The sequence below is a fragment of the Topomyia yanbarensis genome, chromosome 2 (assembly GCF_030247195.1).
Source record: "Topomyia yanbarensis strain Yona2022 chromosome 2, ASM3024719v1, whole genome shotgun sequence".
Classification (NCBI taxonomy): Eukaryota; Metazoa; Arthropoda; class Insecta; order Diptera; family Culicidae; genus Topomyia; species Topomyia yanbarensis.
Genome location: NC_080671.1, coordinates 335,286,612 through 335,311,890, shown reverse-complemented (window position 1 = coordinate 335,311,890; position 25,279 = coordinate 335,286,612). Strand labels below are relative to the sequence as shown.

At 38.6% G+C, this 25,279-nt stretch overlaps 4 protein-coding genes across 8 annotated transcripts in view; 1 reads left to right on the top strand and 3 right to left on the bottom strand.

Annotated features, from left to right (window-relative positions):
- Nucleotides 1-1,643: 1,643 nt before the first annotated feature.
- On the bottom strand, nucleotides 1,644-5,868 carry LOC131683997 (solute carrier family 35 member G1). The gene is made up of 3 exons (XM_058966449.1): nucleotides 5,625-5,868; nucleotides 4,831-5,177; nucleotides 1,644-4,685 (listed from the first exon to the last, which is right to left on the bottom strand). Exons 2-3 carry the CDS (start codon nucleotides 5,034-5,036, stop codon nucleotides 3,848-3,850), a joined length of 1,044 nt encoding a protein of 347 aa, XP_058822432.1. The 5' UTR covers nucleotides 5,037-5,177; nucleotides 5,625-5,868; the 3' UTR covers nucleotides 1,644-3,847.
- Nucleotides 5,869-11,795: 5,927 nt separating this feature from the next.
- LOC131683993 (trichoplein keratin filament-binding protein) overlaps nucleotides 11,796-25,279 on the top strand; it is a 122,854-nt gene continuing 109,370 nt past the window's right edge. The window contains exon 1 of one of the 2 annotated variants that reach the window (XR_009304599.1): nucleotides 11,796-11,964. The gene's annotated coding sequence lies outside the window, so the exon portion shown is untranslated. The remainder of the gene's footprint in view (nucleotides 11,965-25,279) is intronic. The other variant, XM_058966442.1, reaches the window with a different exon arrangement.
- The window catches only part of LOC131683992 (titin), a 48,255-nt gene continuing 34,914 nt past the window's right edge, over nucleotides 11,939-25,279 (bottom strand). For 3 of the 4 annotated variants that reach the window (XM_058966435.1, XM_058966437.1, XM_058966436.1), the window contains exons 6-9: nucleotides 13,322-13,360; nucleotides 12,846-13,114; nucleotides 12,561-12,768; nucleotides 11,939-12,499 (exon numbers count right to left, since the gene is read on the bottom strand). In XM_058966435.1, coding sequence (XP_058822418.1) covers nucleotides 12,302-12,499; nucleotides 12,561-12,768; nucleotides 12,846-13,114; nucleotides 13,322-13,360 — 714 coding nt within the window. In that variant the 3' untranslated portion in view covers nucleotides 11,939-12,301. The remainder of the gene's footprint in view (nucleotides 12,500-12,560; nucleotides 12,769-12,845; nucleotides 13,115-13,321; nucleotides 13,361-25,279) is intronic. The other variant, XM_058966438.1, reaches the window with a different exon arrangement.
- On the bottom strand, nucleotides 13,369-16,707 carry LOC131683996 (trypsin 3A1-like). Its single transcript, XM_058966447.1, has 2 exons — nucleotides 14,620-16,707; nucleotides 13,369-14,557 (listed from the first exon to the last, which is right to left on the bottom strand). The coding sequence occupies exons 1-2, from the start codon at nucleotides 14,687-14,689 to the stop codon at nucleotides 14,013-14,015; spliced, it is 615 nt and encodes a 204-aa protein (XP_058822430.1). The 5' UTR covers nucleotides 14,690-16,707; the 3' UTR covers nucleotides 13,369-14,012.

Here is a 25,279-nt window from a genome sequence, read left to right as displayed (position 1 = left end):
CAGATGATAGATTTTCAACCAGCACTGTGTCCTGTTTTAGGTTAACCAAATTGTTGCACTGTTCTACCACTTTTTGGAGTGTCAATTCCGCCGCTTCATTGAGCCTGTTGATTAGGTGCATCCGGATCTATGCATCCTCTTTTGATTTGAGACCGCATACATAAATCAGGCACTATAACTGTTCTTCTGTCAATTCTGACAGCTTAAAATCGACGCAAGCTTTATTGACCTTACATGAATAAGCAAGGTAATCATCGCTGTCCTCTTTGATTGTTTGGAGACTGTTGCACCGTCTGCGAAAAACAGACACCGTAGCACCGAACAGAGGCTTTAATTTTTCGACGGTTTCTTTAAACGAAAATTCACGAGCTAGCTTTGGCAATATTAAGCTATTATAGCGCTCGTGATCCGGTGAGCTCAGTTTTCTCAGTAGAAGTCTCACTTTGGCAGCGTCATCCAGTTTGGAGGCATCCTTGTCGAAGAGATCGGCATAACGAGAAAACCACGTTTCGAAAGTGTGTCAGTTGTCTTTATCGTAGGTGAAATCCGCCATGTTGCTTGACAAAGAATCCAGTACAGTTTCATCGCGGGACAAATTACGGACGGCGGTCTGAGTTTCGTGCAGCTGCTGTGACAACTGTCGCATAAGCGCCTGCTGATTGGTGAGAAGTTGTATGACTGCCTCTGAAACGTCTCGTGGCTGCCGTTGCTGTCCACCTGCTGCAGATGCTGCTGCCGAGTTGTTTTCCGCCATTGCTTTCTTTCCACACGTTTTATCGATGACCGAAAATTCCGCTTTTCACGACAAAAAAACGTGCCTGGTTTAACAAAACTTCTACTTTGGTAGAATAAGTGACTCACGTTATAAATATGAAAGGAACATTTATTCTATAACTACTTTAAAAAACTATGTGAGCCGCATGCTATCGCAAAAGAAAGTGAACGAACTATGACACTCATCCTCCGGTCACCGACGAACGCGTTGACATCTTTCATGATGACATCTCTGTCACCTGATGAGCCCAGTGGTTGAATCGGTTAGCGGAGGTACTCCCAACAGGATTTATTCGGTTTTTTATAGTGGTTGGGCAGTTTCTAACATTGCCTTGTTCCACCATATCCTAGTAGGACTCCCCATCTCGCAGTAGGTTTCGTGGGGGTCGTTAAGCCCCTGAATATCTGTCTTCCAGTCCCTGCAGCCTCCGGGCGTGTGTGTCTCTTTGTGTACTTTGTGTACTCGATGCTGAGGGGATGTTCGATACAACTCACCGACTGCTTCTTCCGAAATTTTGGAAAGGGGCCCCAAACTGAAAGGTAAGTCGTAGTCACAACAAAATGCCACACTGTAATACAGCTAAAAAAATGGAACCGAATCACACATTCAATCCCACCGTTAAAAACTAAATAAATAAATAAATAAATAAATAATAGTTTTAAGATAGCTGGAACTTTTTTTCGCATTTTAATTTTAATAGAAAAATAATTTCAAATTATTATAGCCAAAGTTTACGACATTTTAAATATAAAACAAAGAATTTGGCACCATTGAACTAACAAAAACGTACCAAAATATCAAAAAACGAACTGAATAAAAAACATTTAGAGTTTCTCTTTTGTTCTATTAAGGAGGTTTACCAACAATGTAAAGTATTCGATAGATGTATCTAATATCATATAGCCTTTTAATGATTTTACAGCTTAAATATTTTTGGTTTGCTTTCTCTTAGTACGACTTTGCATCGAGGCGTGACTAGCTTTTGGTATCACTTTATTTTTTACCAACCACACAACAAGTGTCTTGTAACGAAATAAACTATTTGTATTTGCTCCATTGCGTGCTGCTGTACAATAACAAAATTCTTGATATCTAAAATTAAACTGATTTTACGTTGAACATACATTTATGAGATCTATATTTAGTAGTAGTAATCACATATTTGTAACGTAAAATATTGCACTATTTAACTCATAGTAATATCGTGTTTGTTTGCCCTTTTTGGTACAAAACGATTGCCAATTACGTGTAAATTTCAAGCCTAACTGAAACAGTGTAAAGGTAGTTTAGTGTAAGTTTGTTTGTCACTTCGCTTTTGCTACAACAGCTATTAATTCCTTGAGCGCACTTAGTAGTTTACGGTGCCTGGTTAAAAGGAGTATCAATTTATGCATATAAATGTGTAATCTTTAATAGCTAACGCTCGTCATCGCACGCAATCAAGAGATTAGATTTGTATACGCCTGAATAAGGCGGCCTAATTAAAGGATAAGAGTGGCACAAATTGAGTATTCATGTGAAATTCTATCTAATGATGTTTGCTCAATAAGGAAGGCTTGTGCTTTAAACCGAACACAAACCTATGGACTTATTAGGATAACTAGACGATTGAGATATTCTGAACCTAAGCATAGCTACGGGGTGCGATATCAAAGAGGATTTCGATAAAATTTACAATTCTTATCAGATAAACAGATTTGGTCGTCGTAAAATGGTTTCACTTGCACACTATTATGATAGTACTTTAGATTATCTTGGCTTGGAAAATGTTGGATTGAATTTCGGACGTTTTGGGCAGATCACTAGTGTTGAAGGAACAACATATTAACATAAACCGGAATGATCTTGGGGCTGTCAATTTGAAGATTTTTTCAGGAATGAAGCTGAAAATATTTGGTAGCTGTTGAAAAAGCAAATTTTTATCCTCATCCGAAAATGCCCCGCATTAAATATATATTTTTGTCAAGATCTGGTGTCACCTACAGAGTTAATCAGATCATCAAAAAACCGCACTAGATCCGACCGTCTTAAGTGCGACGTTGCTCTAGAACATGACCAGTCTCTAAAAATACCCAAGCATGCGAAGAATAGATTCGCGTTAAACAACATTTACATTCATAAAACCACGACCGACAAATCGCCTACACACCCGTCTGCTGTTTACCTAACTCAGCATCGGTGGTATCTGCCTAGCATTAGTGGTCTCATACCTATTCATGTTTACCTTATGAGTTACCCACTTTGTATCACTGCTGAACTACCTTTATACGCATAATTGTCCCATGTATATAAGGAATCCCATAGAGCATGGGACAAATATGCGTCTAACGGCAGTGAGTAAGTCGGGCAAGATAAACTTTAAACAAACCAATTATTTAGGTATATGGCAGTCAAAATCGCTTTAAAATTGGATACAAAATTGTTGTAATGCATTTATCATCGCTAAAATCTTTCCTGTCCAAAAACGGAGTTTCTTTAGACGCAGCGCATGTTGAATGAGACTTCTTAACATTCAATTTGGAACCATAACTGGCAGTAGTCATTCAATTTTGAATTAAAAGAACTGCGAGATGGTCAACCGATTGGAGATCGTAAAATATAGTCACGGCAGAATCTACAGTGCATTTATGTTAGTTAGAGGAGAAAACAATGATATCCTCCGTCCCGTTGTTTGTTGGAATGACATAGAGCAGTAGACATTGTTTGAACGCCTACCAACGAGATACTATCGGTTTCCCAACCTATCAATCAGCAAGTTTAGAATAAATAGGGATTCGTTGGCCAACAACTCGAGCGTTACTCTGCCCAAAAGTGTTTTTTCGTACAATTTTTCTACACTTTACCTAGCTTCAATGATACAAATCCGCAAAATTTAGGCCGCAGTCAATACAATACGCTTTGGAACCCAATGCCCTTATAGCTATTAGATCTTACAGAAAATTATCCCTACCTGAAATTTAGTTTGATTTTTGTGTACAAGTGAACTTTTGTTTTTCTCTGCTCTTTCTTCGTAGTAAAACGATACAGACTTAGTGTGGGGCACACCTACTAACTATAATACTTTCCCACATACTACTCCAAAACAAGGAATTTGAATCTTTTTCTCAATTCCGAATCTCTCGGAAGGGCGAGCGCCCACTTTCGCAGTCCAGACAGCAGAACTGAACTAACAACGAGCAATGCCCCCAGTACCGAGTAAATGCTAGGCGTTTCCCTGAAGAACATGATCTGCCAGATGAAGGCAAACACAATATCGGCTGACCGGGCGACGGCAACGGGTCCAGCCTGTTCGTACTGCAACGCGAGAGTCAATAAAATTTGCCCTCCGAAGCTGAACAGTGCCAACGCGATCACCAACAACCGATCAGACCCGCACAGGGGCCAGCAAAGTGCTCCCAGATAATAGCAAACAATCAGCGTGTAAACCAGTGCGAACGCACCAAAGTTAGTCATAATAACGGAAAAATGCAATCCCTTGAGCGCACGAAGCAGAACATATGCATTGGCACCGAATAGCGTGGATGAAAGTGCCGCCACCGGACCCCAAACGTCATAGTTCGACTCGACAACCTGCTCTTCGCTGACGCTGCGCGCGCCATACCCAAACAGAAACGGGGGTCTTGTTATCAGGACCACACCTATCAGTGTCAGAAATATCGTTAGCACGTTGAACATGCCACAGCTTTCCCTTAAAAATAGCCGCGCAAAGATTGCAACAAAAACTGGTGTGGAAAATATGATCACCGAAGCGTCCGCCAGTGGCATATGGCGAAACGCATAGAAACTCAGCATTAGTCCGGTCGTTCCGACGAAACATCGTAGCACCAGTATTATACGCTTACCTCTGGGGAAGAAACTTTCTTCCTTGTAGATTGCGATAGGGATCGACGGAAGCAGGACACCGATGAACCTGGAATAAAATGTTGTTGTGAATACGGTTGCAACACTATTTCGATTCCCGAGGACGATTACTCAAAAAAGACATTAATGTATCTGATACATAGAAGACACCATCATCTAACGTTCAGTTTTGGATGGTGCAAACGAGCACTTACCGAAATGTGGCCAGCTCAATTGGATTGATATCAACAAGCCCCTTCACAATCACGGAGCATAACGAAAAGAACAAAGACGAAACGGTGGCAAGTATTATACCCAAATATGGACACGAGCATTGAACCCAAGGGAACAACGATCGATGATTAACGTTTCCCTGAAGCACTCCACCAACTAGCTGCTGCAATTCCAGGTGTTCCGGCATTTTGCTTCGTTCAGGTATCAGCGGAACGTTAGCGCACAAGCTAACTGAGACAGTCGACTGTTCGACGACGTGAACGAAATGATTATATTTAAGCACTTCACGGCACCGCGGGCTACTGGCTAGGACATCTCTCTGCAACGACTGTAAATATAAGAGGGGACTTTAAGATTCTATCGAAATCGTCTTCGAAAATTATGTAGTTGTTCATCTACAGTCATTGACTATTCTCACGGAATTCCCATGCGGGTTTTATTGAAATGACAACCGGATTCAGAAAGTAGCATCTACACAAAAATAAGCGAACTAAATTAACCAGAATTTCCTTGACCTGAAACACAGTGTAAACTAACAGTCTTACGTGAGAATAATAAAATACAATACAACAAAAAGAGAACGACATGTTGCTTAATGAATAATCAATGAGAAAAATACTTTACATAGATGCAATACATTTTCAAAGCTTTTGTGCAGTTTAACTTGACTTGAGTTTAAGAAGTTCAACTTGACACAAATTTTAGTTTCTGTTATCTCCCTATATTACTTATCATACAAAATGTAATTCAGACAATCAAATTGCAAACGACTTACCCTCCTTTGGGAGGCATCTCCTTTCGTTTGTGGGTGGTGGAGGAATTTCCCGCAAGTTTGATTGTTTTTATGGTAGGAGTTGCCCGTAAACCGCCTGTTCGGCACAATTTATGAATGATATTTACAGTTTGAACAGCAGATTTTGAGTCATCACGTTTGAGACGTGCACTATTTTCCTTGAATTTTCCGAATTTCCAATTTGCTTAATCCTGATTTTCCACATTTGACAACTGTGAGAGCTGAGCTTTCGGAAGGCCCATGCAGCAAAAAGGACACAATTGAAAGGTATCGTCTCACATATTGATCTTACGAAATTCGTCCTGAATGACATATGCTGCTAATCTGGGACGGAACATATGTATGTTTATGTTTAGGTCGGAGATCTTGTTCCACTATATATACACACGATTCCACAATTGCCCACCTTCGTTGGCTAAATGAAGTGCACTAGACAAACAAAATACAAGCGAGAACACGCCAATTGTTTAAAATAAACTATTTTAAGCTAAAGCCAAACATGAACCGCCATGTTTGAAAAACGCAAAAACAACCAAATCCTTTTCAGCCGTCAGAAAATTTGCCTAAGTGGTGAAATCGCCTTTAAATCGCATTTGCAAATTGCATTTGTTCCTAGGGACAATTAGCACAGGCGAGTGGAGTTACACGTCAAACTGCTTAAATCGCCTGACCATGTTCGTCCGCATTTTTTTTGGACCAGGATAGCATGTTTTCTTTTCCATGTTTTATTCTTCGTTTCCAACTCTGCTCACATCAAAGAGAATAGGGAAAGAGACGAATAGTGTGAAGCCAAAAATACCTTATTGAGCAGACCAATCGTGCAATGTAAATAAACATTACTCACGCCTCAGTTGTAGGAGATAAGTATTGTACATCTATCAAACAAGAAATTTCAATTTTCGTCAGAATTTGGTTCAATCGTGATTGTGAGGTGCATTCTAGAGTATATGTATGAGTAAAAACAAGCTTTAAAATTATTTCATGTCTTTGTTTCGAAATGCGCATCGTTTGATAAACAAATCCCACGATCAGGGGTGCCAACCTTCCAGATTTATCTGGATGCTTCCACATTTTCAAGCGTCGTCCAGACATACAGATTTATGTTTGTCTGATCCAGATTTCAGAAAATTTGTCCTGGTTTATCCAGACAATTTGAAAAATAAAATGAGTTACAGGAATGCATCGTTGATTTTTAAACAGCCTTTTGATCTACGATTTTTAAAACAAATGTGAATAAATTTTGTTGAGTTTTCATCAGCCGGAAGTTCAGCAATCCAAGATACTGAAAGCTCAGAGACTCAATTTTTAATCCGTATGCTTTATGCTGAAAATTAAGCATTCAATTTGGTCAGATTGGCGGCGCACTTTCTGAATTTTCAGAAAGCTGAGATATATTGTTAACATACAAATATGTTTCATTAGTAAATTGCAACAAATACAGCTCATAGATCCATCCATCCATCCAGACAATTCCAGACTGTTTCGAAAATTAAAACAGACTTCTTGGAAAAATATTTGGCATCCCTGCCCACGATCGACATACGGTTTGTTTTCAAAATATAATAGGAGTCATTTAAAGTGCTGCCTGTGGAAGCGGTTGCCAAAATTCTAGTGTTGAAATCATCATAAAGGGAGTGTTGCCGTTTTGCCTGATTTTCACTCTTCGTCTCTTTCCCTATTTTCTTTGGCTCACATATGCTCTTATTCTGGCATACATCATGTTTACATGCTTTCTCCTTCTCGCTCACACTGGTTCAAAGTGACGTTGCAGAGCTGAACCAATTTGACATTTTCAAATTTGAAGAATGGTTATATCAAAGTGAAATATGATTGTTTTGAAAACATTTAATTAGTAGACTTAAAGAAATTCTTCTGTTTGTATTTCAATTGAAAGAATAGTTGATACAAAATTAAATTTGTTAAGACAAAATGATCATGTTATCGGACCCAACTGGTGGGCGCACACCCGACCACCTTTGATCGACCCGAAATTGTCGACGTCTTGTAATTGTCGTTTACGGATTGAGTTAATTGAACAATGTCGGGTCAAAGGCGGTCGGGAAAAGTGGTTCGAAAGGAACGCGGTCACAGTCAAAAGCTGATGTTGAAAGTGGAAGTGAAACACAAGTGGAAGAAGGTGCGTTTGGTGGTTTGTTAATGGTAGCGGAAGAGAATTTTTAGGTAGAGCAACAACTCGATATAACTCTTCTCGGACAGGCATGTAAGATGTGTGGTGGAGCAGCAGCCAATTCCACAGGATAGTGGCTTGGTGTACCAACACGCATCGAAGTGTAGTCGATCGATTACACATCGTAACCCTTTTGAACCGCAACAATCCGGCCAGCCCACCCAGGAACGGCTTGCAGCTCGACATCGTTCAACAGCGGTGTGCGGCTTCACGGTGGACGAGAACACAATCCGGCTGTAGAAGAGATTAAAAGGACGAGCATACGAAGCGGTGAAGAGCCGTCTGATGCACCCCTCTAACGTTCCAGGAGTAATGGCTACTCTGAAGATGATGTTTGGGCAAACTGAAGCCATTGTATATTCTCTGATCGCCAAGATATATCCACCTTTTAGGTAGAACAAGTTAGAGACTATAGTCGACTTTGCGGTGAATGTACAGAACTTCTGTGCAACAGTGAACACGTGTAGGCTGAAGGATCACTTTCACAATGTCTCGCTCCTTCAGCAACTCATCAACAAGCTGCCGCCAACGATCAAGTAGGACTGGGCGTGCCATCGTCGAGCTTTACCCAGTCAACTTGGCGACCTTTGGGAATTGAGTCTACTCTCTTGCTGAAGCTGTGAGCACGGTGGCCGTCCCGTCGATTGAACAGTAGCACTGGCCGGCATGTACTGAATGTCGTGGTCCCAAGAAAGGCAACGGTTTATTGAACGCTCATCCTGAATCATCTGAGCAGAATCCGGCATATAAGACACCCGGCGCAGACAAATGCAAGCGTTTTCTGAAACTCTCTTGAGATGCGCAATGAGCGGCGGTACGGGAATTCGGTTTGTGCCGAACATGCTTACGTCGTCACAATGGGAACTGCAACACGCAGAAAAATAGTTTTTAATGTCAACTAATATGAGGGTTGAAATAATAAATTCACCAAGTTGTTCTGTGTTCAATAAAAAATACATGTTTATATAAATAAATTAATTGTTGAAATAACTCTGAAGAATTTATTGGATCAAACATGGAAAATAGTTGGACCAAAATTTTTTTTTATTGATTTTATCATAACAACAATCGAAACAACAAACAACTTTGTTGAATCAATGAGCTCGTTTTGTTGAATAAAACTAATAAAATATTTGGATCAATGCATGTCAAATGTTCAATACAAAAAACAATTATATTAAATCAAATAATATCTTTTATTGTTTTAAACATAACAAATATTTGAATCAATGCATACCAAATATTGAATCAAAACCAATTTTATTGAATATAAAATATGCCTATTCTTTAATAGGAACCAAAGGCCTACTGTCATGGTGACAAATTTAGAACAAACCATTACTCGCTGACAACAGATCACATCAGTACAAATGAACCACACAAAGTAAATACTGGCCGTTGACTTATTGGCCTTTCTCTAAAAACAGGCTACAAACGCATTAATTTTACGCTGTCAAATCATTCTGGAACCGCTTCGGAATCCTGAATAGATTCAGTATGGCCCAGTCAAACCCATTCCGGGATCGGTTTGGAATTCTGAATGGATTCATTATGAGTTCCAGCTCAAAGGCAACAACCGATTCCGACTCAATCGTTTGTTGCATTTGAGCGAGAATCCATAAGGGATTCCAAACCTGTTCCGGAGTAGGTTTGCTTGGAATGAAAAGAAATTTTATTACATGCAGCGCATACGATTCTAATCACCGTCCCTTTATGTGGTACCTTTGGCCGTGCGCGTGATTTGTTCCAGATATGCGCTATAATGTAGTGCTTCAGAGTCTCGGCTTTTCCAAAAAGATTGCAGAAGGCGCACGAATACGCTGTGTCATCCTGTTGGACCAGAGATGGTGAAGTACAGGAAACTGCCCTCTCGAACGGGTATTATTTATTTCTGGTGCGGTGACGTGTTTTCAGTTCTGCGATTGTCGTTTTTAAGCCACACAGGGTGTTTTGTTTGAGTCCTGGAATAGAGGAAGGCACCATAAAACGCACCGTGTGCATTCGACTTAATTTATTCACTAACCTTGCGCCCTTCGAGTCCGGAAAATCTGAGCATTATAATAATTTACCGAAATCTGAATTCCCTGATTTAAAAATAGCGAATTTCTCCAGCATTGACGCACGTGGAAAAAGTTTTCTTCTTCGTAGCAACTTTTATTTTTTATTTGTTTCAATTCAACAAGGACTGTTGATGTAATGCATTCAGTCCTTTTGAATCAATTAGCTGCATGCTTTTGTTAGAATCACTGATTTGTTTGGAACAAACAATAATTTTGTAGATTTTCGAAAAGCACAGATAACAAAACTTGTAAGATTGATTCAAAAGATATTTTGGTTGATCCAACCAAAAAAATAAGTTTGGTTCAATAAATTCCTTGGTTCACAATAAAGAATTTTTATCGATTAAAAATGAAGAAATGATTTATAGAATCAAACATGCACAATTCTTTTGCGTGAAAGCAAAACCCTGCGGCAAAATGGTTGTATCATCAGACAGTACGAGTTGTTACACAACGACCAGAAAAACAAACGTCCTCCACCAAGTACCGGATATTTTTCGTCTGTACAACCTGGATCGAGCCAAGGCCGTGGGTTTAACCATCATCAAGCGTCGTTGTCTGCTATTAGGCAACAGAAAAACCCGTCTGACGACCATACTTCGTTAGCCCGATTCGTTTAATGTTGGACCAAATCGGCGATTTTGTCGGACGTCGCACCTACCCGAGTTACTTACCCGGAGTACTGCAAAGAATCAACAAAGTGGCTCACCGGCTCATGCCTAATACATGGTAGAATGCTATATGCTTTCTTCGAAAACGGTTCAGGACTTACACTTCAGTTAGATGGTGAAATCAGTCCACTGTGTGTGTGATGGAGGTACAGAGCGGTAATTTTGACAATTCTATAATATAATCTGAAAATTTTAAAACTAGAACTTGCTGTCCCCAGCAGCAGTTTTAGCGGGTGTTCTAATTAGTTTAAAATCCATGTCTCTCCATGTCTGCAGCAGTCCTTTTGTAGGGTTTTGACGTCTTACACACAACGCAAAATTCATTGCACGCCACGCAACCCGAGCAACACCGTTTGTTGACTAGCAGTTTCTGCTACATAATTTGTTGAAAAGAAGTATACACTAGGGGCAGATCACTCTAAGAATGTATAACAAATTTGTATCAAATTAGAAAAAATGCATTTAATTTCCATTTTTGCATCAGCTTTGCACTCCCTCGTAGAAAAGTTTGTTTAACAAACGTCCTACGCTGATCCACTTTGTTCGACGTTTTGTTAAATGTAGGGCTAGTTTTTCTGTAGGGTTTTGACGTCTTACACGCAACGCAAACAACATTGCACGCAACGCAAAAACATTGCACGCAACGCAAAATACATTATGAATTTCTATTTTGATGGAAATAAATACATTATTAATTTCGCTGATTTTTAAAAATGCATCACAAGTGATCTGCCCCTAGAGTATACATCAACCATTATTCAACTGATTCAGCAACCCAAAAAGCGCACCAGCAAAAGTGAATGGTTATGGAACAAACTGCGGCTATTACATGTTGCAAGTGTTGCTTGGGAAAATACATTACGAATTTCTATTGTGATGTAAAGAAATGCATTTAATTTCGCTGGTTTTTTTTTTAAATGCATTGCGTGTGATCTGCCACTAGCTCCGGGCACACTAATCCATGATGTCGGAAGTAGTGCGCTGTATAGCGCATCATTGTACGATTTCAGCGCACTACTTCCGACGTGATTCCATTGTTTAGAACCTGAGAAAATACGATTGTCGCTGGCTGGATTTTCCAGTTTTGAAGCGACGCACAACTCAAAAGTAAATTAAAAGAACTTATTCTTTGGGTTGTTTTATTTTTGCGTATGGTATACGTAATGTCAAAAACTTGTGCTGCAGGGGTTCCTGACTGGTGTTTTTCTGCTTCATTTCAATTTCCACCGGGAGATTTTGTTTACGCAACCAAACAAAACATCCCAACTATCCATAAAAATATTGTGCTTTGAATGTTTCAGTTTACTGTTCCGCAATAAGTTTTCGTTCTTGATAAGTAGATTTTTGAGTGAATTGTTGAAAATAAAGGAAACAACATTGTAAAAATTCAGCTTACACTTCAGGTAAGTTTTATTCTTTTATTTCGACTTGCAAAAATACAGCAAATTAAATACTTTCTTTTTGTGGGCCACGACCGGTTTTGCTTATCCGTTTACCAGTGTTTTATTGTGTATGGTTTGTAAATGTTGAAATACATTGAAATGGTTCTCTACAAGCTGTTTGGGTGATTTGATATGAAAAATTGACTTTGTAAGGCTAGTAGAATTTGTGGGTTTAAAAAAGTACGTGTTCCTGTTATCCTGTAAGGTAAGTGAGTATGGGTTATGATTGTTTTGTCTGCCGAGTCAGTATATAATAAGGGTAATATGTTTGATGATAGATTTACTAAATGGTTTCAAATTAACCTAAATCAGCAATAACCGAGTCTAGGTCAGCCTGCAGTGTGCAGCACATTTCCCTTGTTTTGTTGATTTCATCCTTGATTCTATCCACATTGGCCTGTAGCAAATAGTTGCCCTTTTTGAGAGAAGCTAGTCTTCCTTCGTGTCGTTTTACCCGCGGTTCAAGATTGACTTTCTTTTTCTCGTCTGGGGCGTCCTAAAGAGGAAATATATTTTTTGAACGAAATATTGAACATAAATTCGAGTAATGGGCTTACATCGGCTTCATTCCCACTTTCGCTGTCACTTTCCGACTCGGACTCCGATTCGCTCTCTTCCTCAGTCTCCTCTTCCTCTTCTTCTTCTGGTTCCTCTGCTGCTGATTCTTTTGGTTCTTCGGCATCCTCGTCTTCCTCTTCCATCTTCATCATTGCTGCCATCTTATCAACTTCCTTCTGGAGTTTCTTATACTTTTTACGCTCGTTTCTGCATTAAACCAGAAAAGAGAACCATATGACCGATATTCAATACAAACATAAAGCATCGCAGTTATTCTAACTTACTTGAGAGCGTACTGGTTAGTTTTCATGGCATATTTTAGTGCCTGTCGTTCCGCGTGCTTCTCTTCCTGTTTCTCCTTCAGTCGAATGAGCCGAGCTGAAAGCATATTGACCTCGCGATTCAACCGCTTAGCTGCCTTCTCGGCCTTCTTCTCCTCGTCCTCTTCTTCTTCCTCCTCCTCTTCCTCGTCGGCCGCCAGTTCCGGTGAACTTTCCTTCTGGGCAGCTTCACTAATGCGCCGTGTTGCATTGGGGCCTCCGTCGGTTATACCCTGCAATAGATTTCACCATAGGAATAATGTCATTAACGGTTTGCTGAATAATGATCAACCGAGCGGAACGCTACATCGATTGTCTACGGCTGCGTACTAGTCTGCTTGTGTACAGATTTTAGTATCACTAGTGTACGATACTAAGCTACGTCGAAATAGGATAGATGAAAAAACCAACCAATCGGAAAATGGTACTCGTTACTTTACCTGGTGCTCACTCAAATAGTAGTCATCATCCGTTAAGCACTGCGATCGTCAAAGGTTTGCAACAAAAGAATTCAAACAAAAGCATTAGATGATTGGTTATTACTGCTTACGATATCGGCCCTAGCAGAATGCTTCGTTTTATTGAGATAGTTCAGAGTTGTTCAATGTTGGCGCACCCTGTAATTTTGGCAAACTCTACCCTTCCTTGCTATTGCATCAAAAACTTGTGTCTCATATCTGGATACATTGCCTTTCTTCAGAATTTGTCGCATATTTGCTAACTTGACGTTAAACGCTATAGAACTATGTTGCAAGAGGAATTTATTATCTACCTCATGTTAGACCATACTATTGTTAAACTGCATCCGGTATAGCGGGAGGAAAAGCTTCCAAAGATTGACGTTCAAAGCAACGCTCACATATTGGCTTGCCGAATGAAGAGCACGGGTTAAATCTTACAGCTTTTAGATCTAGGTCGGTGTGCATATAAATGAATTTTACAAAGTTTGACACTTCAGTAAATACACCAGGCATTCTACCAGTACATCCTGTTGCACCAAAAGATGCGATCCCAACTTGAACACCATTATGCATCAACGGACCACCAAAGTCTCCCTAGAAATGCGAACCATTTTTTGTTATTCTGCAAAATTTTCAACTGATCAGTCGTCCTACGCTACAGATGTTCATGTTATCGTGAGAAAATACTGCACAGATCTGGGTATCGTAGATCGGAACTTCGAAATATGGCTTGCATTCCCCATTTGGGATGACATAATAATCGACGATTAAGATTTTCCGGCATGTACGTGTCGTTAGCTCGCCCCCATCCTGCCACCGTAGCGAGCATACCATGATTGTCGACTTCCGAGCAAACCGGTGGTAATCGCACGGGTTGTACTGACTTCGAGAAACGCAACGATGTAGACAGTTTTACCACGGCAATGTCATTATCATGGTGGCGATTGGCCGAGTAATCGGGATGACTAAGATAATTTGAAATCGTGTGCACCGAATTGGACTTTGAACGTTGACTAGTTTGTCCAACTAGTGCCGTTAGTTCGCTGACATCTATGTTTGGAACACAGCGAGCTGCTGACAGGATCCAGTATGTGGTTAAAATAGTTCCACCACACCAGTGCGTATCATTTCTTTGGATAGATACGATGTGAGGGATTTCCTCGATGGAACCATTTCTCCCATTTATGATCCGCCAGTCTCCGCCACTTACGGTTTCTGCGAGAAAAGTTAAACGGTTGAAAAGTCTAGATATGTTTCAAAATACCTAATATTCTGACTTGAGGCTATGTGTGGAATTACTGAAAAACTAAGCAGCAGTAGAAACACGATATCGCATTGGATGGCCATTTTTCCTAATCGACTGCATTGCTAACTAGTGAATTTGGCAATACTTATATGATTATAGATTTATTCCGCTAGAACGCCAATTTTCCTGTCTAATGATAAGAATCAGGGTTGTAGTGGGGAAGATTGAAGCATTTGATGGTCCTGTGATGTATTCTGAACATAGGGTAAGGCTATGAAATTACTCCGAAATGCGAATTATTTAGCGCGCTGAGTCATTTTCATGGGTTGCTACGGTCGCGCGGATTTCGCGAGTTTCAAGGATTTACGCGTTTTGTGTTCTCGCTTTGACTCATCTCGCGAATTTGGCGCGAGTTCATGTTTCATTTTATCAGAATTTGTCCTAACCTATTCATTTATCATTTTATTTAAGATAAATGTATACTATGAACTTTTTACTCCAATCGATTGGAATACTAATCCCTTGAAGAAATGAGTTATGGTTATGATAATTAATCTGAGATTCCGTTAGGCCACTTTGTAATTATTACGATTACGAATAATATGGACAAGGTTATAATTTTTGAAATTGAAATTCATTTTAAAATATTGAAAAAAGAAAGGCAATATATTGGTGCATCCAAGGTTCTGCGTTTTATTTTCATTTGGATTCAACTATGAAGCTCGGCATATTTAGAATCCGTGCGCTGTTTTTTACCGGTGAAGTGATCGTAGCGGTCGGTTATAGAAGCTTTTGACAGCAATGTGTTCACAAAGCTTTTATCTTGAAATACTGTACAAGTTTATTACAATACTGCCACACGATGGAGACAACTTAAACTCAGAGACATTGCAAAGTTCATTATCCAATGCGGTAAAGAGCTTCAGACTTTCTCGCAGGTGATTTCAACTGCTTTTGAGTGTAAAGGACGATTCAGACGATACATCAGCTTCCGCCAACGTCAACGGAACGTCATCGTTCCGTCAGGATAAGTTTAATACTTTCCTCTTGTGCCCGTTCACACGTGCCGTACGTCAAAACGTTCCGTACCGTTGATGTTGTGTGTGAATGCCTCCATTTAACTGCATGTAACTTATCCTGACGGTGACGTTCCGTTGACGTTGACGGAAGCTGATGTATCGTCTGAATCGTCCTTAACTTACCGGCTACTTCTGTCCTCCTTCTTCTCCTTTTCTTCCAATCAGGGAAGTGATGAGAAAACACGGCATGGCACATATCCCCGACTACATACAATTTAAGCCAACATCTTTTGATTCTTGAGTTTGACGACTGTATCGATCAGATTAATTGGCCTATACGCTAAAGAATCTCCGGGAGATTTTCCCCGTTTCCAGTTATCGTAGAAGCTGCCTTCATCTATGCAGTTCTGCAGTATCTCCAGTATGGCTGTTTTCAAAGCCAGGTTTGGGATTTCGTCTGGTCTTTGGACTTTTTTCATTTTTATGGCTTTCGATGTCTCGACACGCTCTTCGTTGGTTATTTTGGCTTCTTCTTCATAATCATCCTTAGTGTAAGGAGGAAACGGCAAGATTGTTGGTTTATTGTGAGAAAAGCCCTGCAATGGTGGCCTTTAGCTTCGCCGGGTTCCTTTTAGGTGGTACAGCTGGGCCTTTTATCTTGGCAATGGCAACCCTGTAGGGTGATGATTCGCGTTGGCTTAGTTGCAAAGCTCTTCAAAGCAGGTTCTCTAGCTTAACTTTGATTGCTTTGTTGAGAGCGGTTCTTGCAACATTGCACCCTAATTTTTGTCCCTTCCTTTCGGTGTCAATTCGAACTCTCTGACTTCTTCTTCTGATTCGGAGATAATTTACACGTAGATCGGCGATGGACGGTTTCCACCAATATACTGGGCGGCGCACACCTACGTGCTTCGACGAATACGTCCTTGTCAAAGCTGATTCAAACTGTGTTTTCTCAATGCGGTACCGGATCGCTCCATTGTCCCTGTTGGAATACTCCTCGCGCACTATCCAATTCCTGTTGCCTGTGAGTCCAGGGTTGCAAAAAGTAACATCGATGATTGATGGACTACTGGCATTCCCCAATATATATATATATATATATATATATATAAATACTAGTCGCAGTGGTTCGTTTCTTACAAAACAAAATGGACTACCGGCCCTCCCTGCGGTAAGTGCTGACGCTACCTTCGTTAGCAAGTTTCAACATTTAGTTTTGTTAGAACCTCTAGTGGACGGTCCTTTTGGGTTGGTGAGACTGCGGCCCCACTCAACCGACCAGGAATTAAAGTCACAAGCGATGCCGAGCGGCCTTCGATCAGTAATCTCTTCCGTAAGCTTGCCTAGCAACTGGTTGAACTGTTCTATAGTCCATCATAGAGAAACTAGCTCACATTTTGGTGATCACGAAGCCTTCCTCTACGCAATGTGTATTGTGTCCATATTGCCGCTCTTTTCGCTTCGTCGGCTGTCCAGTTGCCATCCACGGGTGGTCTTTGATGTGACTCAGAAATCGCTTCTCGGTTCCGACACGAACAGCCACAACATTGTGACAGAAAGGTTCAGGTGTATTTACGTTACACCCCCTGTTATTTAATAGCCGCCGCCTGTCTGAAAATCGCCTCCTGATCATTGGCTTCCTTGTTGGCACAGGTCAGGCACTGCGGTGGCTTTCTGCAATCTTACGCCGTAGTTCCATTTTCCCCCTCAATTCCCTGCAATGTAGGCGAACTGTTGGCACTTAAAGCATATTTCCGGGCGCACAGGGGTACTATATATAACAAAACCCCAAAAATCCATGTCTTGAAATTCTTTCACGCATATTTTTTGTTTGTTTTTCTCTAAGGGCCGATTTCTTCGCCCTCGCTTAACTTTTAAACCAGGTTCACCAGTACGTTTAAATCTGACTTAAGCGTTAAGCGAGGGTGAAGAAATCGGCCCTATCTTTGAATAAATTTATCTCAAAATTTTACGATAAAAGGATGAAAGTGAAATTCTTAACATGTCGTGACGAGAATTTCTGTTCAAATCAATTTATTTGAATTTTTCATACCTTTCAAATGGCGATATCTCAAGAACTACAAGGGCGATTGGAGTAGTTTTAAGTTATTTGGTAAGAAGACCGGTTGTATTAAGCTATAGATTTGAGCTTTTTGTGCAGAAATCATTTACGTTTGTTCTGCATCAAGGAAAAGCAATTGAGAAATTGAATGTAATATTAGTAATTTATCTTTATACGCCTTACAATTTTTGGGGTGGTCTCACTTACCATTTCTGTCGCAAAATTTAGTTTAGTTTTAAGATAAACAAGCCTCATCGAGCGAATTTTCGCACCAAATTTTTTATAACTATGTTTTTGAAAATGCTCTTATGTAGACGCTCTGTAGTTCATAGCTTTGCATACATGTTAGTTACCCAAACAAATTCATATTATTCAAAAATAGTGATTTTTATTATTTCAAAAATAGTGATTTTTATTAGGAAACCATTTCTGCTATCAGATGTCATTGGCTATTACTTTGTGACGTGCATATTTCCCCTAGCGCCTACAAATGGGTAAACATAAAAATAGTCGACAAAAAAATTGATGGAATTTCAAAACTGATATCAGAAATGGATTTAACGACCCAAATTTAGTTGAAAACCCAATTTTTATCCATGAAAATCTATTATAATTTTGTCGCAACTTTGTATGAAGAGGTTCCACTGTAGGGCGCTTAGAGATACTAAGCGCGGGTACACAAGATTGCCCAGAAAAAATACGAATTTTTGAAAACTCAATCGGCCCATTCATGGGTCGATTCCTAGACCCACCAGAAGTGTCTGGCCCAAATTTAAGCCAAATCGGACATGTCTAGCTACTGGACCGACATGCTTGAAGTTTGTATGACATTTTTCAATAATTTACACGGAGAAAACCCACTAGCTCACATTTTCACCGTTAGGTAGCACTGTATACGTCGGTATATCACTACAAGCGAAAATTCAGGGAAAGATCAGAGGAAGTTTAGTACATAATTTGGGTCAAATTTTGGCTAGAAAATTTCAGTTCCATATTTCATCTTTTTTGAAAGAAAAGATTATTAACCCTTTCTTTTCTAGTGCAACTATTTTTCCTTGAAAACGGTGAGGTCAAGAAACACTAAAAGCCTTTTTTTCATAAAGATAGGTGCTTCCCTGGCAGTGCTAGAAGCTATTCAATTTTTACTTTCCAATGCTCATTACAATTCTCCTAGAATACTTACAACAGTCCACTTATGTGGAAAACGTACCCAAAGACAATATAAATTGATAAGTTAACGAAGATATATGAAAAATTCATTTTTCGTCGTCGACGTAAAATGTCCTTGGCAGCACTGCTCCATCGGAATCCAATCAGACTAATTGCAATAATTTTAGTTCTAGAGTTGATCCTTGTAACTGTTAGTACTCAAATGAAAGGCGATAGACACATTTATTAGCCTTAATTGTTTTTTGAGCACATATTTTCTCAATCAAAAGTTATAGTTGTTTGAAAACGTTGTTGCCCACAAACAACATGGGCATGAATGGGTTAAGAAATGTCTGTTCTACGCATAGTGCCTTGGGAAAACTGATCGAAATACCTGATTTGGTAGGCCATATTCACTTGTGGCAAATGGCATGAACCATTCGTGACCAAAGGCATTGGCCTGATTTAGTGTAATGCCACTTTTTCAGAACTACGCAGGAATGGTATGTGCCTAGTTTTGTTGGTTTTGTGCCGCAAGACAAACCCACTACAGTGTTTTGTACTTTGTCCGATCGAAAACTATTTGACCATGACGTATTGATAACGAGAGACTATTGCGTTTGTTTGAAAATTGGAGAAAACAAATTTTCCTATTAACCCTGTAGTTCCCACTACCGCCTCTAGGCGGTCTCTATAAAAATCTAAATAAAATTACTAAAACATGATTGTATGTTGTCACCCGCACTAGCATTTCTTCCCAACGCTCACACCTTTCATACACATGCATTGTTTTAATATTCGTAGCTTTCTGTCAAAGGCAAATGAAGCTCAAAGTTGAAAATTCGAGGAAAACGTGGAAAAACCGATTTAATCCACCTAGCACTGAGATGAGACATTTCTTACACATATCACTGTTGGATCATTCATTAGTTTACCAAACTCATGCGAAGTAGGCACCCAACTAGAGGTGGGAAGAAAACAGTTTCTAGTCCTGCACGAATAAAATCTCGAATAAATTGAATAAATGATAGAAAATCATTAAAACGAACGAAATAAAAAATAATGCGAAAAAATAAAATAAAAGGGTGTTCAAATTCATAAAATGAGTAGAATGATTAAGGTAAATCAAAATTATAAAATACACGAATCAAATTACATTAGCTCATTAAATGAAAATTTGAATCAAATGGATCAAATGAATAAAATGAATCGAATGAATCGAATGAATCGAATGAATCAAATGAACCAAATGAATCAAATGAATTAAATGAATCAATTTAATTTAATGACTGCAGTGAATACAACGAATCAAATGAATGAAATGGATCAAATGAATGGAATGAACAAAATGCATAAAATGAATAAAATAAATAGTAAATTAAATGAATAAATAAAACAAACGAATCAAATAAACAAAATGAACTGAATTGATAAAAAGAAGAAAATGAGCATAATAAAAAGCATTGATTGAAATGAAAAATTAAACGATGTTAGAAGGTTAAATTAATAGAAAATTAATAGCAAAAAATAAATTGTGTCAAATTATTGGGATGAAATGAATAGAACTGAAAAAAATAGATTATTAAAATGATGAACTGAGAGTGAATCCAAAGAATGAAACCAATGAAATAGATAAAATGAACGCAGATCAACAAAATGAATCAAAAGATTCTGAATGAAATAATTAATTAAAAATTTAATGATCATATATTTAAAGTTAAAAAATATTTTTGAATAAAAAAAATGAATAAACCGGATTGTAGGAATTTGAGAACCATTGCATCAGAAAGTTATAAAATGTTTTTGAAAATTAAATCTTCTGAGAAAAGGCTAATTAATATACAATGGACTTTCTAGGGCTTCCATTTTTTTGTTTTAGTCTTTTCGCATTACGCAGAAGCATTACTTGACGGCGTTGTTTTTAAAAAATTATCTGGTGTTTCTATTTTATTGATGGACCGTAATTAGTTATCAGGAACCTGAAACGTTCAATTTGCTTTGGAATTCAAAGTTTACTTTTTGGTCACATTTTCCCGAATTTTTTTTTGTATAGAATAGAATTCGCTGGTCCAGTATTTACGCGCTATTGAATTTAGTAAAGTGAGGCAAGGTCACATGTGCTTTCAAGCCCCTTGAATAGAGAGCGACAGAGAGAGAGAATGCGATTCGTGAATGAGACAAGTAGATATTTCAAAGTTTTCATTTGCATTGAAATAAATAGTGTGAAGTGTCTAGGCTATGTCTATAGAATAAAATGCGTACATGCAGTTGATTATAATGCAGCTTCTTTCCAGTCATCCTTATAACTTGCATATAGTTACGTTCGGAATTCTCGTTCAGGAAATATAGATAAATAAGCCCTATACAAACCTGTACTGTGAAAAAGAAATGGTTCTTAGTTTTCGCATGATATATTTGAGTTTCATTGAAAATTCAATAGAGATACGAAAAGTTTAAATATCGCACATGCAATGTCTCTTTTGAAAATATTCATCGTCAATATACCCAGTTGGGCCAAATATTTTTCAGAGATAGCCATAAATTTCCTTAATTATAGTGTATATAGTAAATAGAACTGAATTAAATTTGAGTTGATGTAGTTTTCGATGGTCACCTGTCTACCCATAGTGCAACTTTTCGAAGGGATACCTCTTTGATCTTGAGGGTGTGAACATTTGAAAATAGGTATAGTTTTCCCATAATGCAAATATTTTGCAAATTTTCTCAGGACTACAAATATTTTATTTGCCTTGTAGGATGTACTATTAAACTTGTTTCCGCGAGTGGCTCTCTCCTACACTAAAATGCAAAAAAATATTTATAGGGTAACAGCAGACAAAATATAGTTTTGATTTCTCAAACCTTCACAATTACATCGCACACATGAAATTAGCTTGGATATTAATAAATATTTTAAATTAGCAGATGATCTTATCACACAACTTAGAAATGGATAAAGAAATAGCAAGATAGATGCGAATCGTGACAGTTGCCACGAACACGAAGGGAGAGAAAGAGAGTGTGAAAGATAATGTGAGGGGGGGGCGTGTGAGGAATGGCAAATGATGGTTAATGCCGTGACTTTATTTTTATAGGTATATTATGCGATATATTGATTATTGATAAATAATGTAAGTAGTAATTTTTGCGCCAAAGGCAGTATAAATAACCTAAATCTTTCAAAAGAGCTATATTTTGGCAAGAGTTTTGCTTTCGGTGACGCCACGATTTAGTTATATGTTAATCTATTTTCTCATTACTAGGTGAATTACTTGGTGATCTGTGTATTCATAGAGCATCCAACGTCTCTCTCACGACTGAACGCAATGCTTAATCCAACGGATAAATACATCAACTGTGGACAAGTTTTCATTTTGAAGTGAATTTACACATTATTTTGTCTTTGAAGTAAACTTTAATTAATTTTTGAGAAATAGTGAGTAACTCACAAAATGTTTTCGATATCGCGTTCCTTGAATCATGTAGACGTATTTTCATATCCCGATATTCAAAATCGGTTTAGTTTTGCCCCTAAAACACCAGTAAAGCAATACTTTTTATGAATCGGTCTCATTTTTAGTTAGTGGAAAATTGGTAAGCAAGGAATGAAAATACAAAATGTTTAATATCTTCGCCGCTCGTGAACGGATTTTGACAATCTATAGCTTTTTAAAAAGGTATTTTTACAGCTTTCTATTTATATGGAGCTTGTGGGACAGCATTGCTTTGTTCGAAAGTTATTTGTCAAAAACCTGCTGTGTTTTGACAAAATAACCTATATCTCAGAAAGTAAACAACATATCAAAAAACAAAAAAATAGTGTTAAATGGTCACGTTAGGCCTTTCATTTGAAACTAGTTTCATTAGGATCGGTTCAGCCATTGCTGAGATAATTACATGACATTTTGTACATACATACACATACACACATTGTCTCAATTTGTCGAGCTGAGTCGATTGGTATATGAGTCTCGGTCCTCCGGACCTCGGAAATTTTTTTCAAAGTTTGAGCGAATTCTATACATTTCTTTTGTAAGAAATGTAATAAAACTATTTTGTGTTTAGTGGTAATCTTCATTAATTTTTTTTTAACTATTTTTGGAAATTTCAAAAACTAAAAAAATATTTTTAGGTAGTCTGCTACTAGCATTTCACTGTAAATGTGAATTGGTTTAGTGGAATTAATCGAAAGTTTTGCTTTTTGCCTTTCTCATCTAGAAAGGTTATGCAATCGGTCGGAACTTCGACTTTTTAACCGAGGCCCGCAGGGCCGAATCTCTTATACCATTCGATTCAGTTCGTCGAGATCGGAAAATGTCTGTATGCGTGTGTTTGTATGTGTGTGTATGTATGTATGTATGTATGTTGCAAATAATCTCACCGATTTTTCTCAGAGATGGCTGGACCGATTTACACAAATTTATTTTCAAATGAAAGGTACAAATTTCCCATCGGTCGCTATTGAATTTTTTAATTGATCCGACTTCCGGTTCCGGAGTTACGGGTTGAAGAGTACGATCACACAGAAAATTCCCATATAAGCTGGTACCCCCATGATGTCCAAATGATGCAATACATATTGAATTGTGTGCAACATTACTTGGATTTTCGTGTTTAGATAACTAATGACCCATCGAAGTCGCTTTGACCACATTGGCCACCTATGACGGTTCTTGATACCCCCAGGGAACTTGCCAAATCCCTAAGTTTCTGTCAAACCTATTTCTCAGTGAATAAATCACCGATTTTTACAAACTTGGTCTCAAATGAAAGGAACAGCATTCCCACTCGCTGCTATTGAAATTTTAATTGATCCGACTTCCGGTTCCTGAATTATAGAGGATGTGAGTTCGAATACGCAGCAAATCCCGATTTCACGGTATGTGGCGATGAATGTAAAAAGATGAAAAAAGATGAAAACTTTTCCAAAATGTGTCCATAACTGCTTGGATTTGTAGTTCTAGGTCACTAACAGTCATTCAAAGTATCTTTGGCCAGATTGGCCACCATCGACGATTTCGGAAGCCTCGGCGGAAGTACCCAAATTCAAAATAACAGTTACATCGATTTCTCAGTGATGACTGGACCGATTTGACAAAATTTAATCTCAAATGAACGGTGTTGCGTCTTTTATTAAATTTTATTTCGATCCGACCTCCTGTTGTGGAGCCACGGGTTGTGGAGTGTGGTCACAGAGTAAATTCCTATACAAATCGATACCGCGATGATTTTTCGCTATAATAGAAGCCAAACAACTCGCATTTGCAGTTCTAGATTATTAACGGCCCATCGAAATCTCCATGGGCGGCGCTGGAAGTGCCCGGAAAAATCACCATCTTTCACAATTAAAAAACTCACATCAGTTTCACATTAGATGGTTGGGTCGATCTTCACAAACTTAGTCTTAAACGAAAGGTATATTATTCTTATAGACTGTTATGAGGCCCGCAGGGTCGAGTCTCTTATGCTATTCGATTCAGTTTGTCGAGAACGCCAAATGTCTGGGTGTATGCATGTGTGTGTATGTATGTGTGTGTCACATAGTGTCACTCAATTTTCTCAAACTTAGTTTCAAATTTTATTGGACTTTTAGTTGAACCGACTTCCAGTTCCGGAGTTACGGATTGAAGAGTACGGTCACGTCGCAAATCCCCTTATAAACTAGTAACATCATGGTGTCCGAATGATACACAGTGAAGACCTGGTTTTATCAGCATCCGATTTTATAAGCCTCCGATTTTGTCTACCCCCGATTTTATCAGCTTCATATGAAAATTGTTGGTTTGTAGTTTGATGGGCTCTAGCAGACGAACGAAGTTGAATTAGAATAAATCGTTTCTTGAGCATGTTTTTCTTATCTTAGAGATCCGAAAAATGTAAAAATATTTTTTTTATTTTACGCTGTCAGACCCACTTAAGGGAAATTTTTAAAGTAAAAAAGCAGAAAGGGTTGTGTGGCTATACATAGGAATTAAAGAAGAATATTTTAAGAGCATCGGTTCGGAAAGAAAAATATGTGTTTCGATTTTGTCAATATACCCGTTTTATCAAATTAAAATTCACCAAGGGGCTGATAAAAACGGGTCTTCACTATAATACATATTCAAATAGATTCAACATTACTTGGATTTGCGGGTCTAGATCACTAATGACTAAGTCGTATTAGGAGGGTGCCTCACCATTTCATTAATTATTCGAACTACAATTGATGCAGTGCGTATAAATTGGCACCAATATCTTCTTTCTTCTTATGAACCAATATGATAACAAAAATTCACCTTGCCATTTAAACCAATGTGTTGGACAAAGATGGCTGACGCCGCTCTAACCAACGGCTTCACATGGTTAGAGCGAAAATAGGGTCAGGTGAACATTTTTGTTATTTAGGGCGAGTATAAAGCTATTCCAGGAATGACTAGATTTTTCGATATCGCGAGAAAAGAACTTACCGTGGCCGT

Bases quoted from the DNA above. Each gene is read 5' to 3' on its own strand.
- LOC131683997 (XM_058966449.1), bottom strand. From the start codon at position 5,036: ATGCCGGAACACCTGGAATTGCAGCAGCTAGTTGGTGGAGTGCTTCAG. The intron at 4,686-4,830 runs GTAAGTGCTCGT...ATTTTATTCCAG, and splicing joins ATTGAGCTGGCCACATTTCG to GTTCATCGGTGTCCTGCTTC.
- LOC131683996 (XM_058966447.1), bottom strand. From the start codon at position 14,689: ATGGCCATCCAATGCGATATCGTGTTTCTACTGCTGCTTAGTTTTTCA. The intron at 14,558-14,619 runs GTCAGAATATTA...CTTTTCTCGCAG, and splicing joins AATTCCACACATAGCCTCAA to AAACCGTAAGTGGCGGAGAC.